Here is a 15,521-nt window from a genome sequence, read left to right as displayed (position 1 = left end):
ATGTGTACTTAAGAATGCCTTTTATTGGGAAGGGGTGTGCCATGTTTTTGGCAAGTTCTGGCATAGCTTTGGGTCCACAATACGGTACTGTCAGGTAATAATACGGCACGATATCTTCCTATTTTCGGCCATACATAAGCCTCGCTCTATATTTTCCATATATAACTGATGTGGCGGATTACACTTGAGAGATCACACTTGCCTTCAGTCTTCGTGGCTCCGACATCTCCAGATGATGTGGAATTATGACCTGCTTTCTAATTCAGCTTTTCACCCTACTGAAAAGAGACCGAACTAAGGTTAAAGAATAACTGAGTTTCTATCTTTTCCCTGTAGACTGGAACTACAACTCCCAGGAGTTGTTATTTTTAAGTGTTTATGCCTGAGAAATCCTAAGGAAAAATCCAAGGACTAATCGGCGGTGATTTTTCTGTACAGGCACAAGGAGGACGAGGCTGCGGAGGAGTGGGCAGAGGAGGGGTCTCATGGGAAGATGTATAGTATAGGTGGGAATCCTCGCCAGAGGCATCGCAAAGAAGGAGTTTGGAGAGCAGGATGGTAAATGTGTCTGTATAGAGGAAGCCATAGATTTGGGAAATAAAGACTAGTGGCACATCACTGGCACCTGCCAGGGGACGACCCGGGCACAGGCTTGGCTGCACTAGCACATTGCTCTCTATGCCAGGTAAGTGAACAGCTAATAGGATGGCATTATACTACTATGCATCTGTTTTACTCCCCTCCAGGGGGGAAATTATCCTCAAAGTCCAAAATCTGTAAAATTAACCCTTCATGTGTCAAGGAAGCTGAGCTACAGGGAGCTGTTTGCATGGTCCTAGTGTAAAGTTGCCATCAACAGCTCCTCATAGCTGAGCTCACTCAATTGGAATTAATTGCAGCCTAAAATTTTACTTTTTTGTGCAGAATTGTAATTTGCGATGTTTTACGTAGGACTGCAGAGTGACAGCCAATGGTGGAGATTACAAGAAGGCAGATAATATTTCAACTTGCTCAATGCTTAATGCATTATTTTATAGTTTTATCTGTTTCCAGAAAAGCTAAGAGACAACCAGTATGGCTGCTTTTGGACCCGTCATGATAATTTTACTACTCAGACTAGTGGCATGGCTGTATAGGTCCGAGTACGACAATAAAAACGATACCTTTCTTGTAGTAATCCGATGTACCAGCGCTGAGAAATTAAGCTTTGAAACCATATGCACCTGGAAGTGCACTGGGGGCATGTCAGAGTACAAGAACACGCCCCCAATGCACTTACAGGCTAATTTTTATGTGACTTCAAAGCTTAATTTCTCAGCTCTGGCTCATCAGATTACTACAAGACTGGTATCATTTTAATCGTGATCTCAGGATCTATAGAAGTGTATCACTAATTTCAGCAGTAAAATTCTCCTTTAAATCTGCTACATGGGATGTCACTCAGCTTTCCATGACCCCCGAATGGTAAACTTGGCTAGTAAATCTGCTAAAACAGATAACTACATGGATTTGCTGTTCAGGACTGAAGGAAAGTTAGGTGTCAGCACATGTAATGTCAGCCACCAATATGTCTCTTGGAGTGCGGGAGGAAAGGGGAGAACCTGATGGAAACCCAGGCAAACACAAGGAGAACATACAACCTTCTGCAGATGTTGTTCTTGGTGGGCTTTCGACCCAGGACCCCAATTCTGCAAGGACACAGTGCTAACATACAGCTGCACAGAGGATTTCAGGAAGTTTTACAGATGAAGGGAGCTCAATCTTTCATCATGTATTAAAGAATTAGAACTGTCTTATTCACAAAGTGATGACGTCGTGGTTGTCATCATGTGATTGTCTTGGCGGGATTGTTCCTGGGTGAGAAATGGTTAACCAGATGACAGTATGAATTATTTATTGCATGTACATATGTGATGCGCAGGACCCGGGCGATGCTGTATAATGACAGACGTCTACTGCAAATTGCTTGGGAGGCAGAAATTTAATGGGATTGCTAGTTACATTTATGCATGAGCTTTACATTGAGGGTATGTAGACTTTTGCAACTGATTTTATTTTGCTCCAAGGCATAGTTAGTAAAACCAGGAAGCAACGTGACAGCTTGTCTTAATTAAGAATCACTTATTCTTTTGTGCATGTAGCTCCAATGCAGACCAGTGTATCTCTATGATTATACGTCAGGCTGTCAGTGCTGTGAGTGACAGCTCAGCCGCCCTATGGATAGCAGGGGAGTGTCAGGCTGTCAGTGCTGTGAGTGACAGCTCAGCCGCCCTATGGATAGCAGGGGAGTGTCAGGCTGTCAGTGCTGTGAGTGACAGCTCAGCCGCCCTATGGATAGCAGGGGAGTGTCGGGATGTCAGTGCTGTGAGTGACAGCTCAGCCCCCTATGGATAGCAGGGGCGTGTCAGACTGTCAGTGCTGTGAGTGACAGCTCAGCCGCCCTATGGATAGCAGGAGTGTGTCGGGATGTCAGTGCTGTGAGTGACAGCTCAGCCGCCCTATGGATAGCAGGGGAGTGTCAGACTGTCAGTGCTGTGAGTGACAGCTCAGCCGCCCTATGGATAGCAGGAGTGTGTCGGGATGTCAGTGCTGTGAGTGATAGCTCAGCCCCCTATGGATAGCAGGGGTGTGTCGGGATGTCAGTGCTGTGAGTGACAGCTCAGCCGCCCTATGGATAGCAGGGGAGTGTCGGGCTGTCAGGGCTGTGAGTGACAGCTCAGCCGCCCTATGGATAGCAGAGGCGTGTCGGGATGTCAATGCTGTGAGTGACAGCTCAGCCGCCCTATGGATAGCAGGGGAGTGTCGGGCTGTCAGTGCTGTGAGTGACAGCTCAGCCGCCCTATGGATAGCAGGGGAGTGTCGGGATGTCAGTGCTGTGAGTGACAGCTCAGCCGCCCTATGGATAGCAGGGGTGTGTCAGACTGTCAGTGCTGTGAGTGACAGCTCAGCCGCCCTATGGATAGCAGGAGTGTGTCAGGCTGTCAGTGCTGTGAGTGATAGCTCAGCCCCCTATGGATAGCAGGGGAGTGTCGGGCTGTCAGGGCTGTGAGTGACAGCTCAGCCGCCCTATGGATAGCAGGGGCGTGTCGGGATGTCAATGCTGTGAGTGACAGCTCAGCCGCCCTATGGATAGCAGGGGTGTGTCGGGATGTCAGTGCTGTGAGTGACAGCTCAGCCGCCCTATGGATAGCAGGGGAGTGTCGGGATGTCAGTGCTGTGAGTGATAGCTCAGCCCCCTATGGATAGCAGGGGAGTGTCGGGCTGTCAGGGCTGTGAGTGACAGCTCAGCCGCCCTATGGATAGCAGGGGCGTGTCGGGATGTCAGTGCTGTGAGTGACAGCTCAGCCGCCCTATGGATAGCAGGGGAGTGTCGGGCTGTCAGTGCTGTGAGTGACAGCTCAGCCGCCCTATGGATAGCAGGGGAGTGTCAGGCTGTCAGTGCTGTGAGTGATAGCTCAGCCCCCTATGGATAGCAGGGGAGTGTCAGGCTGTCAGTGCTGTGAGTGACAGCTCAGCCGGCCTATGGATAGCAGGGGAGTGTCGGGCTGTCAGTGCTGTGAGTGACAGCTCAGCCGCCCTATGGATAGCAGGGGAGTGTCAGGCTGTCAGTGCTGTGAGTGATAGCTCAGCCCCCTATGGATAGCAGGGGTGTGTCAGGCTGTCAGTGCTGTGAGTGATAGCTCAGCCGCCCTATGGATAGCAGGGGAGTGTCAGGCTGTCAGTGCTGTGAGTGACAGCTCAGCCGCCCTATGGATAGCAGGGGAGTGTCAGGCTGTCAGTGCTGTGAGTGACAGCTCAGCCGCCCTCTGGATAGTAGGAGCGTGTCAGACTGTCAGTGCTGTGAGTGACAGCTCAGCCGCCCTCTGGATAGTAGGAGCGTGTCAGACTGTCAGTGCTGTGAGTGACAGCTCAGCCGCCCTCTGGATAGTAGGAGCGTGTCAGACTGTCAGTGCTGTGAGTGACAGCTCAGCCGCCCTATGGATAGCAGGGGTGTGTCGGGCTGTCAGTGCTGTGAGTATCAGCTCAGCCGCCCTATGGATAGCAGGGGTGTGTCAGGCTGTCAGTGCTGTGAGTGACAGCTCAGCCCCCTATGGATAGCAGGGGAGTGTCAGACTGTCAGTGCTGTGAGTGACAGCTCAGCCGCCCTATGGATAGCAGGGGTGTGTCAGGCTGTCAGTGCTGTGAGTGACAGCTCAGCCGCCCTATGGATAACAGGGGAGTGTCAGGCTGTCAGTGTCTGTTTGGGTTTCCTCCAGGTGTTTTCCTTCCCAGATAATTACCAGGCTATTTAGCTGGCTGGCAATGTCAGATCATTGCCAATTGTAGCTTTGGGTCAGTGGTGTGCTTACTCTCTGCTCTATGTTTTTGATATTCTGATCTTTTGTTGCCGGACCTTGGATTTGCTTTCAACTACCCGTTTGTAAAACCCCTTTTTTACATATTCTGACTCTAGTTACCAGACTCCAGACTTTGCCCCTGGCTATCCATTTGTCTTATCCCTCTGTCTTTTACATACCTTCTTGGGTTTTGACCTTGGACCTCTTGACTACTTTGCCTTATGGTTAGTCCGTGAATAGTGACTAGCGTCACAAGTACATTACCCTCACACAGTGTGATGCCTCCTCAGTGCATCCCAACCAGGGGCTGACTGGCCCAGGTGGAAAAGAGGCAAATGCCCCCCGGGCCGCTCCCCCAGCTGCTGTTCAGGGCCGGCTGCCTGGAGGTGGCTACAGCCACACAGCAAATTGTGCGCAGCCATGTCTGCTGTACTGTGACACGGCCGGCAGCAGACACAGCCGCATCACGGTCAGCGCACACATCTGCGCTGGGGCCAGGAGCTATGCTTGGCTGTCACCTTGACGGCTGCGCAGCTACTGCTCCCTTCATGTTCTCTATACTTCCAGGTTAGGTGTTGGGCATGCGCGATGGCATCCTCACGCACGCGCCGACATGACCCGGATGCTAGAAGCAGAGAGGCACTGCAGGGGAGGGACTGGTGAGGTAAGTATGAAGAACTTTTTTGTTTTCTTTATAAAATAAATTTAATGGTGGGTAACTGCAAGTGATCAAGTGGGAGGTGTAAGGAGACTGCACATGATGGAATTTGGGGGTTAAAGGAGACTGCACATGATGGAGTGAGGGGGTAAGTGGGGCTGCACATGATGAAGGTTGAGTGGGGCTGTACATGATGGAGTGGGGCTGCACATGATAGTTTAGTGGATAAAGGAGACTGCACATGATGAAGTGGGGAGAGTGGGGCTATATGATGGAATGGGGCTGCACATGATGATGTGGGGGTAAGGGGGATTGTGCATGATGAAGGGGGAGTGGGACTGCACATGATGAAGTGGGGGTTAAAGGGGACTGCACATGATGAAGTGGGGGGTAAGGTGATCTGCACATGAAGTGGGGGGTAATGAGGACTGCACATGATAAAGTGGAATGTAAGATGGACTGCACATGAAGTGGGGGGTAAGGGTGACTGCACATGATGAAGTGGGGGTAAGGGGACTGCACATGATGAAGTGGGAGAACGGGACTGCAGGACTGCACATGATGAAGTGTGTCTGATGTGGGACTGCTCATGATGAAATGGAAGGGGGATAGGGGGCTGTAAATGATGAAGGGGCACTGCAGATAAAGTGAGGGGTGATAGGGGACTGCAATGAATGAAGTAAGGGGACTTCAAATAAAAGTGGAGGGACTGCAAAATGATAAATTCAGTGTGAGGGACAGGGGACAGCAATTTAATTGAAGTTGGGGGTGGGGAGAGCAAATGATCAATTGAAGAGGGGGTGGGGAGAGCAAATGATGATCTAGGGGAAGAACAAATAATTAATTTTAAGGGTGGGGGAGTAAATGATGTATTGAATGTGGGGTAGAGCAGTTGATAATGAATAGAGGGTGAGAGAGAAAGACATGACAATGAATTGGGGCGGGAGGGGCATGTAACTATAATGAATCGGAGTTAGGGTTAGAGTGGTAGGTACATAGTGGGGGGCGTTGAGGATGAAGTGACTGGTAATGTATTGAGGGAAAGAGTACAGGTGCTAATTAATTTATATATTAAATGGGGAAAGTGGCTATTTATAGTTAGTGGGTGCACAGTGGTGGATTATAATTTTGTATTTGGAATGGTCGGTTAATAATAATAATTATAATAATTTTATTTCTATAGCGCCAACACTTTACATTTTAGAGGGGACTTGTACAGACAATGGACATTAAGCATAACAATAAACACATAGATCAGCAGATACCAAAAGGAATGAGGGCCCTGCTCGCAAGCTTACAATCTATGAGGTTGCATAATAACCAATTATATATTGTTTGTGGGTGCACCTCTGTATTCAGATGTCTAGTGTACACCATGTTCCAAATTATTATGCAAATTGGATTTAAGTGTCATAAAGATTTAATTGTTTTGTTTTTAAAATAAACTCGTGGATGGTATTGTGTCTCAGGGCTCAATGGATCACTGAAATCAATCTTAAACACATGTGATCATTAGTTTTCCAGGTGATTCTAATTAAAGGAAAACTACTTAAAAATGATGTTCCACACTATTAAGCAGACCACAGGTTTCAAGCAATATGGGAAATAAAAAGGATCTCTCTGCTGCTGAAAAGAATTAAATAGTGCAATGCCTTGGTCAAGGTATGAAAACATTAGATATTTCACGAAAACTTAAGAGTGATCATCATACTGTGAAGAGATTTGTGACTGAAACAGAGCACAGACAGAGTTCATGCAGATAAAGGCATAATGAGGAAGGTTTCTGCCAGACAAATTCATTGGATAAAGAGACCAGCTGCCAAAATACCATTAAAAAGCAGCAAAAAGTTATTTGAAGCTGCTGGTGCCTCTGGAGTCCCTCGAACCTCAAGGTGTAGGATCCTTCAAAGGCTTGCTGTGGTGCATAAACCTACTATTCGGCCACCCCTAAACAGTGTTCACAAGCAGAAACGGTTGCAGTGGGCCCAGACACACATGAAGACTGATTTCCAAACAGTCTTGTTTACTGATGAGTTTCGAGCAACCCTGGGTGGTCCAGATGGATGGAGTAGTGGATGATTGGTGTATGGCCACCATGTCCCAACAAGGCTGCAACGTCAGCAAGGAGATGGAGGAGTCATGTTTTGGGCCAGAATCATGGGGAAACAGCTTGTAGGGCCCTTTAAGGTTCCTGAAGGTGTGAAAATGACCTCGGCAAAGTATATAGAGTTTCTGACTGACAACTTTCTTCCATGGTATAAAAATCAGAATTGTGCCTTCAGGAGCAAAATCATCTTCATGCATGTCAATGCATCATCTCATGCTGCAAAGAATATCTCTGAGTCATTGGCTGCTATGGGCATAAAAGGAGATAAACTCATGGTATTGCCACCATCTTCCCCAGACCTCAACCCTATACAGAACCTTTGGAGTATCATCAAGCAAAAGATCTATGAGGGTGGGAGGCAGTTTGTATCAAAACAGCAGCTCTGGGAGGCTATTCTGACTTCATGCAAAGAAATACAAGCAGAAACTCTCCAAAAACTCACAAGTTCAATGGATGCAAGAATTGTGAAGGTGATAACAAAGAAGGGTTCCTATGGTAACATGTGCCTTGGCCTGTTAGGATGTTTTGGGGTTAAATAGCTTTTTTGTTCAGTGAATGTGACCTCCTAATGCTGCAAATTCCACAAATGAGCATTTTCAGTTCTTTAAAACAGATCAAATGTTTAGAAATTCTACTGTGCCTAATAATTTGGAACAGTGCATTTTGAGTTTTTATTCATTTTGGAGATTATATTGTTATCATTGGGAGGTTTCTTCAATAAAATTCGATGTATACTCTAACGGGTGATGACTCTTATTAGACGGACTGTCATTTGCACCGACCATTTAGGAAAATCCGAGAAAAATACAATTTGCATAATAATTTGGAAAATGGTGTAGAAGAAAGGGAAAAAGTGGGTAATGTGGTCTGGAGGCCGTGCTCTAGGTAACAGTGTTATTTTATGCAGAGACGAGTCCTGGCTGGAAGAAGTGATGGCAGTCTGTGCTGGATGAAAATGAAAAGCAAAGATGAAGAACTTCAGCTAGAGACGTCACTAGTGAGTCAGTGTATTACCTGTACACTGACACTATACACTGTATACTATATACAAAGCTCCTGTGTATAATGTCACTGGCAGTGGTGATCACTGTATTACCTGTACACTGACACCTTATACAGATCTTCTGTGTATAATGTCACCAGTGATCACTGTAGTATCTTTACACTGACTGTAAATACAGAGTTCCTGTATACAATGGCACTTAGTATTGTGCTTTTTTAAAATTAATGATCAGTATTGTAGTGTACAAGTAGTAAAAGGTGTACACTCCCAGACAGAAGTAATGTCGCTTATCCATGTTATGTAAATAAAAGCTTATAACCTGATGTTAAATTCATCCATTGGTTGTATAAATTATTCTTTTGAAAGCTGAAACCTTCCAAAATGTGGTTTAGGTTAAGAAAATAAATTGACATCAATGCAGAAATATTGATTAGTTAATGGACACAGAATGGTCAGATTTTAGCAAGACAAAAGTTTTGTCGCCTGGTCATATAGTGCACCCAATCCTAGTTTACATCCTCACCTGTGCTCAGTAAATGATCGGTTATTTAGTGTGTGTGTATAAAAAGAAACCCAGCACCCCACACCTTCACTTGAACTGCAACTTAAGCTCTGACAACATGCCAAAAATCCACCCTGCGACCAAAGCCTGGATTATCAAGAGGCCGAAGACCAGATCCACTGCAGAGGTGGCGGGCACCTTTAATGTGTCTCAGCGTCAAGTACAAAGAATAAAAAAAAAGATTTGAAGAGACTGGAGATGTGTTTGACTAGCCCAGGTCCGGCAGACCCCACAAGACAACTGCTCAGGAGGAACATTTGTTGGTTAGAAAATCCAAAGCAAGCCCCTCTTCCACAGCAGTAGAGCTCCAACAGGTCTGGTCACCTCAAGTCCCTGTGTCAACTAGAACAGTTTGTAGGATTCTGTCTCAAAATGGCCTCCATGGTCGAATCAGTGCCCAGAAGCCAGCACTAAACAAAAGGCAAATAAAAAACCGTGTGGCATCTGCAAACTCCCACAGCCCGATAAATTGATGGACGCTGGAAAAGTGGCAGAAGGTGGATTTCTCTTCAGTAGAATTACACCACAGCTGCCACAAACACTGCAGGAGACCTACTGGAGCCCGTATGGATCCAAAATACACCCAGAAGACAGTTAAATTTGGTGGTGGAAAGATCATGGTCTGGGGTTACATTCAGTATGGGGGTGTGCGAAACATTTGCAAGGTGGAAGGCAATATCAATAGCCTAAAATATCAAGAAGTATTAGCTACCTCTTATATTCCAAATCATAAAAGAGGTCATTCTGCAGCAGGATGGTGCTCCACCTCATACATCCATCTCTACAACAAAGTTCCTCCAGGCAAAAAAGATCAAGGTGCTCAAGGACTGGCCAGCCCAGTCACCAGACATGAACATCATTGAGCATGTTTGGGGTAGGATGAAAGAGGAAGCTTGGAAGACAAAACCAAAGAATCTAGATGAGCACCACAACTTCACTCACCAATGTTATGCAACATATATTTGTATTTTAAGTTAATTATTTGTCTGTGGGCAACAAAAATTTTGTCTTGCCAAAATCTGACCATATTGTGTGTCCATTAACTGATCAATATTTCTGCTTTAATAACAATTTATTTTCTTAACCTAAACCACATTTTGGAGGGTTTCAGCTTTCAAAAGAATAACTTATACAACCAATGGATGATTTTAATGTCAGGTTATAAGCTTTTATTTACATAACATGAATAAACGACATAACTTGTGTCAGGGAGTATATGGTGGCATCATTGGTCTTTGTATAGAGTGTAGTTTCATGTAGAGGTAATGGTGATATTATAATATTATGTATTCTCTGTGTAGTGGTGATAGTACTAGGCACTGTGTAGCTGTATTGTTGTGTGTATGTTTGTAAGTAAGCTCCGTTATGGCACCATATCTAAGCAGTAAGCTTGGTTCTGGTACTCTATCAATGTAGTAATCTAGATTATGGTGCTGTATGTATGTCGTAATCTCAGTTCTGCTCCAGTTTCTATGTAGCAGACTTGGTTCCATGTAGTAGACGTATTAAGCTCGGTTCTGCTCCCTTATCTCTGTAGTAAGCTCGCTTCTGCTCCCATATCTCTGCAGTAAGTTTGGTTCTGCTCCCATATCTCTGTAGTAAGCTCGATTCTGTTCCCATATCTCTGCAGTAAGCTCGGTTCTGCTCTCATTTCTCTGCTCTAAGCTCGGTTCTGCTCCAATATCTCTGTAGTAAGCTTGGTTCTGCTCCCATATCTTTGCAGTAAGCTCAGTTCTGCTCCCATATCTCTGTAGTAAGCTCGGTTCCGTTCCCCTATCTCTGTAGTAAGCTTGGTTCTGCTCCCTTATCTCTGTAGTAAGCTCATTTCTGCTGCCATATCTCTGTAGTAAGCCCTGTTCTGCTCCCATATCTCTGCAGTAAGCTCGGTTCTGCTCCCATATCCCTGCAGTAAGCTCGGTTCTGCTCCCATATCTCTGTAGTAAGCTCGGTTCTGCTCCCATATTTTTGCAGTAAGCTCGGTTCGGCTCCCATATCTCTCAATCTAGTAAGTTCGGTTCTGCTCCCATATCTCTATAGTAAGCTCTGTTCTGCTCCCATATCTCTGTAGTAAGCTCTGTTCTGCTCACATATCTCTGTAGTAAGCTCCGTTCTGTTCCCATATCTCTGGAGTAAGCTCAATTCTGCTCCTATATCTATGCAGCAAGCTCCGTTCAGTTCCCATATCTGTGTACCAGCCTGTTTTTAAAGCCTGTTATCTCTGCTACTTTAATGCAGTGGCCAGATATAAGCAGGGAAAAGGAGGGCCACAGCAACTCGAGGGCTACTGCCTTGTGATTGCCCCCCAGGCTGAAAACTGCCAGCCAGCCCCTGATCCCAACACATGCAGTACGATGCCCCAAAGTTCCCATTACACACAAAATGATGCTCACAACATCTCCCACCACGCACAGTACGATGCCTCCACAGTGAGATATCCCCGACCTACCGAGACAGCTCCCCAAATTTAGGATGGCTGATCGGTTTGCGAGAAGAAGGGTAGAGGGAGTGGAGTAACATGTTGGTTGGATCACACTACGCAGGGTTCATTTGTGATCAGTAATCATCCAGACAAATTGGTCTGCTTAGGGGCTGAATACTCAAAATGGCAGGAGATAATTAAAGGGGCAGCTTCAAAAAGGTATAATCCTTAAGGAGGACTGATCAAACCCGCTGTTCTCCTGAATCCGGCGATACTTTTCTTGGGTCCATACGCCTTTCCGTTCCCTAAGTATGATCCCCTCTCTCCTGTATATAAATCTAGCCTTGTTAGCCAAGTGTGCGTGGTCCTCAAGAAGACTTCCATAGAAAGAGTTGAGGACCACGCCCAATTGGCTAAAAAAAGCAAGGGTAATATCTTAGGAACGTAGAGCCACAGAAAAAAAAGGAAACATAACACTGGATTCAGAAGAACTGCGACATTTACACCGAGAGCTGTGGGGACGGCGCTAGTATCGTCAGATCAGGCATATTTTTCAGGTGAAGTATATATGAGTACATTTTAGATTTTGCTAATTTAAAGATCATTTTTTTTATGCCTGAATGCAGTTGGCATCCATATATAGATATTTTCCGCTCAAAATCGGCCCTCGGGTTATTTTTCTGTTGATAGTGTTTGTGGTTACTGTATATGAGGGGGTATAGGGGGAGGGGTAGATCAGCTTTCCGCTCTCCATAGACTCCTCTATTGTCAGTACCTGTATGATCCTTGCGCCAGATGCTTTCTTCGTGTTCTTCCTCGCTAAGTGCAGCTCTACAACTAACATCCCGAAGGTCAATTCCCTGGAGCTACTTATTATTATTATTATTTATTATTATAGCGCCATTTATTCCATAGCGTTTTAAATGTGAGAAACTTAGACAATAAGTGGAATCTGGAGAGAGTCTGTGGTTCCTGACCCCTGTGGGAGTCATAAAATGCAGGTCTGAACAGCGCCATTACAGGAGGATAATAATTAGTTGGGCTCGTGTCACAATGGCGGTCATTGGATTTTTAGGTCCTCTGTATGTCACAATGAGTCAAGGGAGGAACAATGGAGTATGGCCAAAAATTCCCAAAATTTCTGTATGAAATCGGTGGCGTCGTACCCCACTATATCAGAGGTATAAGGAACCATGATTGTCCATATTGATTGATTTTTTCTAGTGATGAGCGTACACTATAGCGGTGGTGTGGGCCCCTGTGAGTGGGGGGGCCTGGGGCAACCGCACCCTCTGCCCCCCGGTAGCTACGCTACTGGACCCCTTGTCTTTGTCAGGACCTTGGCCAGCGTGCAGGGAACCCAAGCAAGTGCTGGGGTCCTTTTACACCCAATGGCTTAATTCGGCCCTGTGTGCACTGCACGTAGGGAGCGGGCTCAAGAGCTGAGACCGCTTCATACAGATCAGGAGTCGACTGTATTCTACAGCCGACACCTGAGTCTAACTGGAAATGGGGTTCCAATGGCCTCTGAAGGCCCCTGTGTCTGCCATGTTTGTACCCCTGAGAGATGTTCTTCAGATCGCACCGTAAATCGTAGATATCAGACTATGTGATGTTCTGCAGCGCACTAGACAGATGACAGGTAAACCATGAGGGTGTGCAATGTTCTGCAGCGCACTAGAACGTGATTGGAAAAAATAAGTAATGCTCTGCAGTTCTTTCCGTAAGTTATGTTCCATGCATTACTCTGAAGGTCTAATTTGTGCTGATATTGATACTGTTTTGTCTCCTTTGACCCCACAGCTGGATGAGACCCTCACCTCTTCTCTCCTCTCTCATCCTCTGCGCCCTCTGTCACTCACAGGTAAGGGATCATTTTACACTTTAACGAGTCCCCAGTTGGCCACAATAATGATTTCCCAGGGCCCCTCCAGGATAATGTGCCATCAGACACGGGGGGGGATGACACTTGTGGCACTTTATCATTCATTGCATTTTACTCCTGACTGTTTCCCAACTACTCTCTTACTATTAAAATATAAGATAAAATGGAAGATATGTGGGAATTATCCGGTCTTACCCTTTATGGCGAGCAATGAAAGCAATAAGTTAGTAGGATTTCATATCTGGGATCAGAGAAGTATCCAGGCTGTGGCATTTATATGCTGATCGTTCGTAGCATGGGTGGGCTGCCGGCGCCCAGGCTGTGGCACACATTTTGTATCCCCTTAACCTGTGCACTGTTAGCACTCCTGGACCCCCTTCGACCAGTATGGACCCCTTATAGCCCAAGCACATGCATTGTATTTTAAGACAATATTAATGTAATTATAGTTTGCCATCTTGCCCTCACTCTAGTTTGTTCTGCTTTTAGTTGAAATACAACATTCATTTTTAAACATAAAAATGTATACATTGTTATTTCATTTTTTATTATGTATTACATTATTTTGTGTTGTTTTTTTTTTCATATAACTATTTTATTACCCTAGCCCTAAGCCTAGCCATAGTCCATACTTTAGCTTTAACCGTAGCTCTAGTCCATACTTTAGCTTTAACCATAGCTCTGGTCAATACTTTAGCCCTAATTTTAGTTCTAGTCCATACTTTAGCCCTAACCCTAACTCTAGTCCATACTTTAGCCCTAACTCTAGTCCATACTTTAGCCCTAACCCTAGCTCTAGTCCATACTTTAGCCCTAACTCTAGTCCATAATTTAGCCCTAACCCTAGCTCTAGTCCATAATTTAATCCTAACTCTAGCTCTAGTACTTACTTTAACCCTAACTCTAGTCCATACTTTAACCCTAACTCTAACTCTAGTCCATACTTTAACCCTAACTCTAGTCCATACTTTAACCCTAACTCTAACTCTAGTCCATACTTTAACCCTAACTCTAGTCCATACTTTAACCCTAACTCTAACTCTAGTCCATACTTTAACCCTAACTCTAATCCATACTTTAGCCCTAACCCTAACTATAGTCCATACTTTAACCCTAACCCTAGCTCTAGTCCATACTTTAGCCCTAACTCTAGTCCATAATTTAGCCCTAACCCTAGCTCTAGTCCATAATTTAATCCTAACTCTAGCTCTAGTACTTACTTTAACCCTAACTCTAGTCCATACTTTAACCCTAACTCTAACTCTAGTCCATACTTTAACCCTAACTCTAGTCCATACTTTAACCCTAACTCTAACTCTAGTCCATACTTTAACCCTAACTCTAGTCCATACTTTAACCCTAACTCTAACTCTAGTCCATACTTTAACCCTAACTCTAATCCATACTTTAGCCCTAACCCTAACTATAGTCCATACTTTAACCCTAACCCTAGCTCTAGTCCATACTTTAGCCCTAACTCTAGTCCATAATTTAGCCCTAACCCTAGTCCATACTTTAGCCCTAACTCTAGTCCATAATTTAGCCCTAACTCTAGCTCTAGTCCATACTTTAGCCCTAACCCTAACTATAGTCCATACTTTAACCCTAACCCTAGCTTTAGTACTTACTGTAGCCCTAACCCTAACTTTAGTCCATACTTTAGCCCTAACTCTAGTCCATACGTTAGCCCTAACCCTAGCACTAGTCCATACTTTAGCCCTAACCCTAGCTCTAGTCCATACTTTAGCCCTAACCCTAGCTCTAGTCCATACTTTAGCCATAACCCCAGCTCTAGTCCATACTTTAATCCTAACTCTAGCTCTAGTACTTACTTTAACCCTAACTCTAGCTCCAGTACTTACTTTAGCCCTAACTCTAGTCAATACTTTATTCCTAACCCTAACTCTAATCCATACTTTAGCCCTAACCCTAGCTCTAGTCAATACTTTATTCCTAACCCTAACTCTAGTCCATACTTTAGCCCTAACCCTAGCTCTAGTACATACTTTAGCCCTAACCCTAGCTCTAGTCCATACTTTAGCCCTAACCCTAGTCCATACTTTAGCCCTAACCCTACCTCTAGTCCATACTTTAGCCCTAACCCTACCTCTAGTCCATACTTTAGCCCTAACCCTACCTCTAGTCCATACTTTAGCCCTAACCCTACCTCTAGTCCATACTTTAGCTCTAACCCTAGCTCTAGTCCATACTTTAGCCCTAACTCTAGTTCTAGTCCATACTTTAGCCATAACGACAGCTCTAGTCCATACTTTAGCCCTAACCACAGCTCTAGTCCATACTTTAGCCCTAACCCTAGCTCTAGTCCATACTGTAGCCCTAACCCTAGGCCGAGTCCATACTTTAGCCCTAACCCTAGCTCTAGTCCATACTTTAGCCCTAACTCTAGCTCATACTTTAGCCCTAACTATAGCTCTAGTCCATACTTTAGCCCTAACTCTAACTATAGTCCATACTTTAGCCCTAACCCTAGCTCTAGTCCATACTTTAGCCATAACCCCAGCTCTAGTCCATACCTTAGCCCTAACCCCA

General features: G+C 45.2%; 1 protein-coding gene across 2 annotated transcripts in view; it reads left to right on the top strand.

Annotated features, from left to right (window-relative positions):
* Positions 1-15,521, top strand: part of LOC143785598 (glucagon receptor-like) — a 100,252-nt gene that overhangs the window by 37,132 nt on the left and 47,599 nt on the right. The window contains exons 1-2 of one of the 2 annotated variants that reach the window (XM_077274595.1): positions 516-685; positions 12,890-12,950. In XM_077274595.1, the coding sequence (XP_077130710.1) occupies positions 12,894-12,950 (57 nt within the window). In that variant the 5' untranslated portion in view covers positions 516-685; positions 12,890-12,893. Of the gene's footprint in view, positions 1-515; positions 686-12,889; positions 12,951-15,521 lie in introns of those variants that run through there. The other variant, XM_077274596.1, reaches the window with a different exon arrangement.

This window comes from Ranitomeya variabilis, chromosome 7, assembly GCF_051348905.1.
Source record: "Ranitomeya variabilis isolate aRanVar5 chromosome 7, aRanVar5.hap1, whole genome shotgun sequence".
NCBI lineage: Eukaryota > Metazoa > Chordata > Amphibia > Anura > Dendrobatidae > Ranitomeya > Ranitomeya variabilis.
This window is presented reverse-complemented; position numbering and strand designations above follow the sequence as displayed.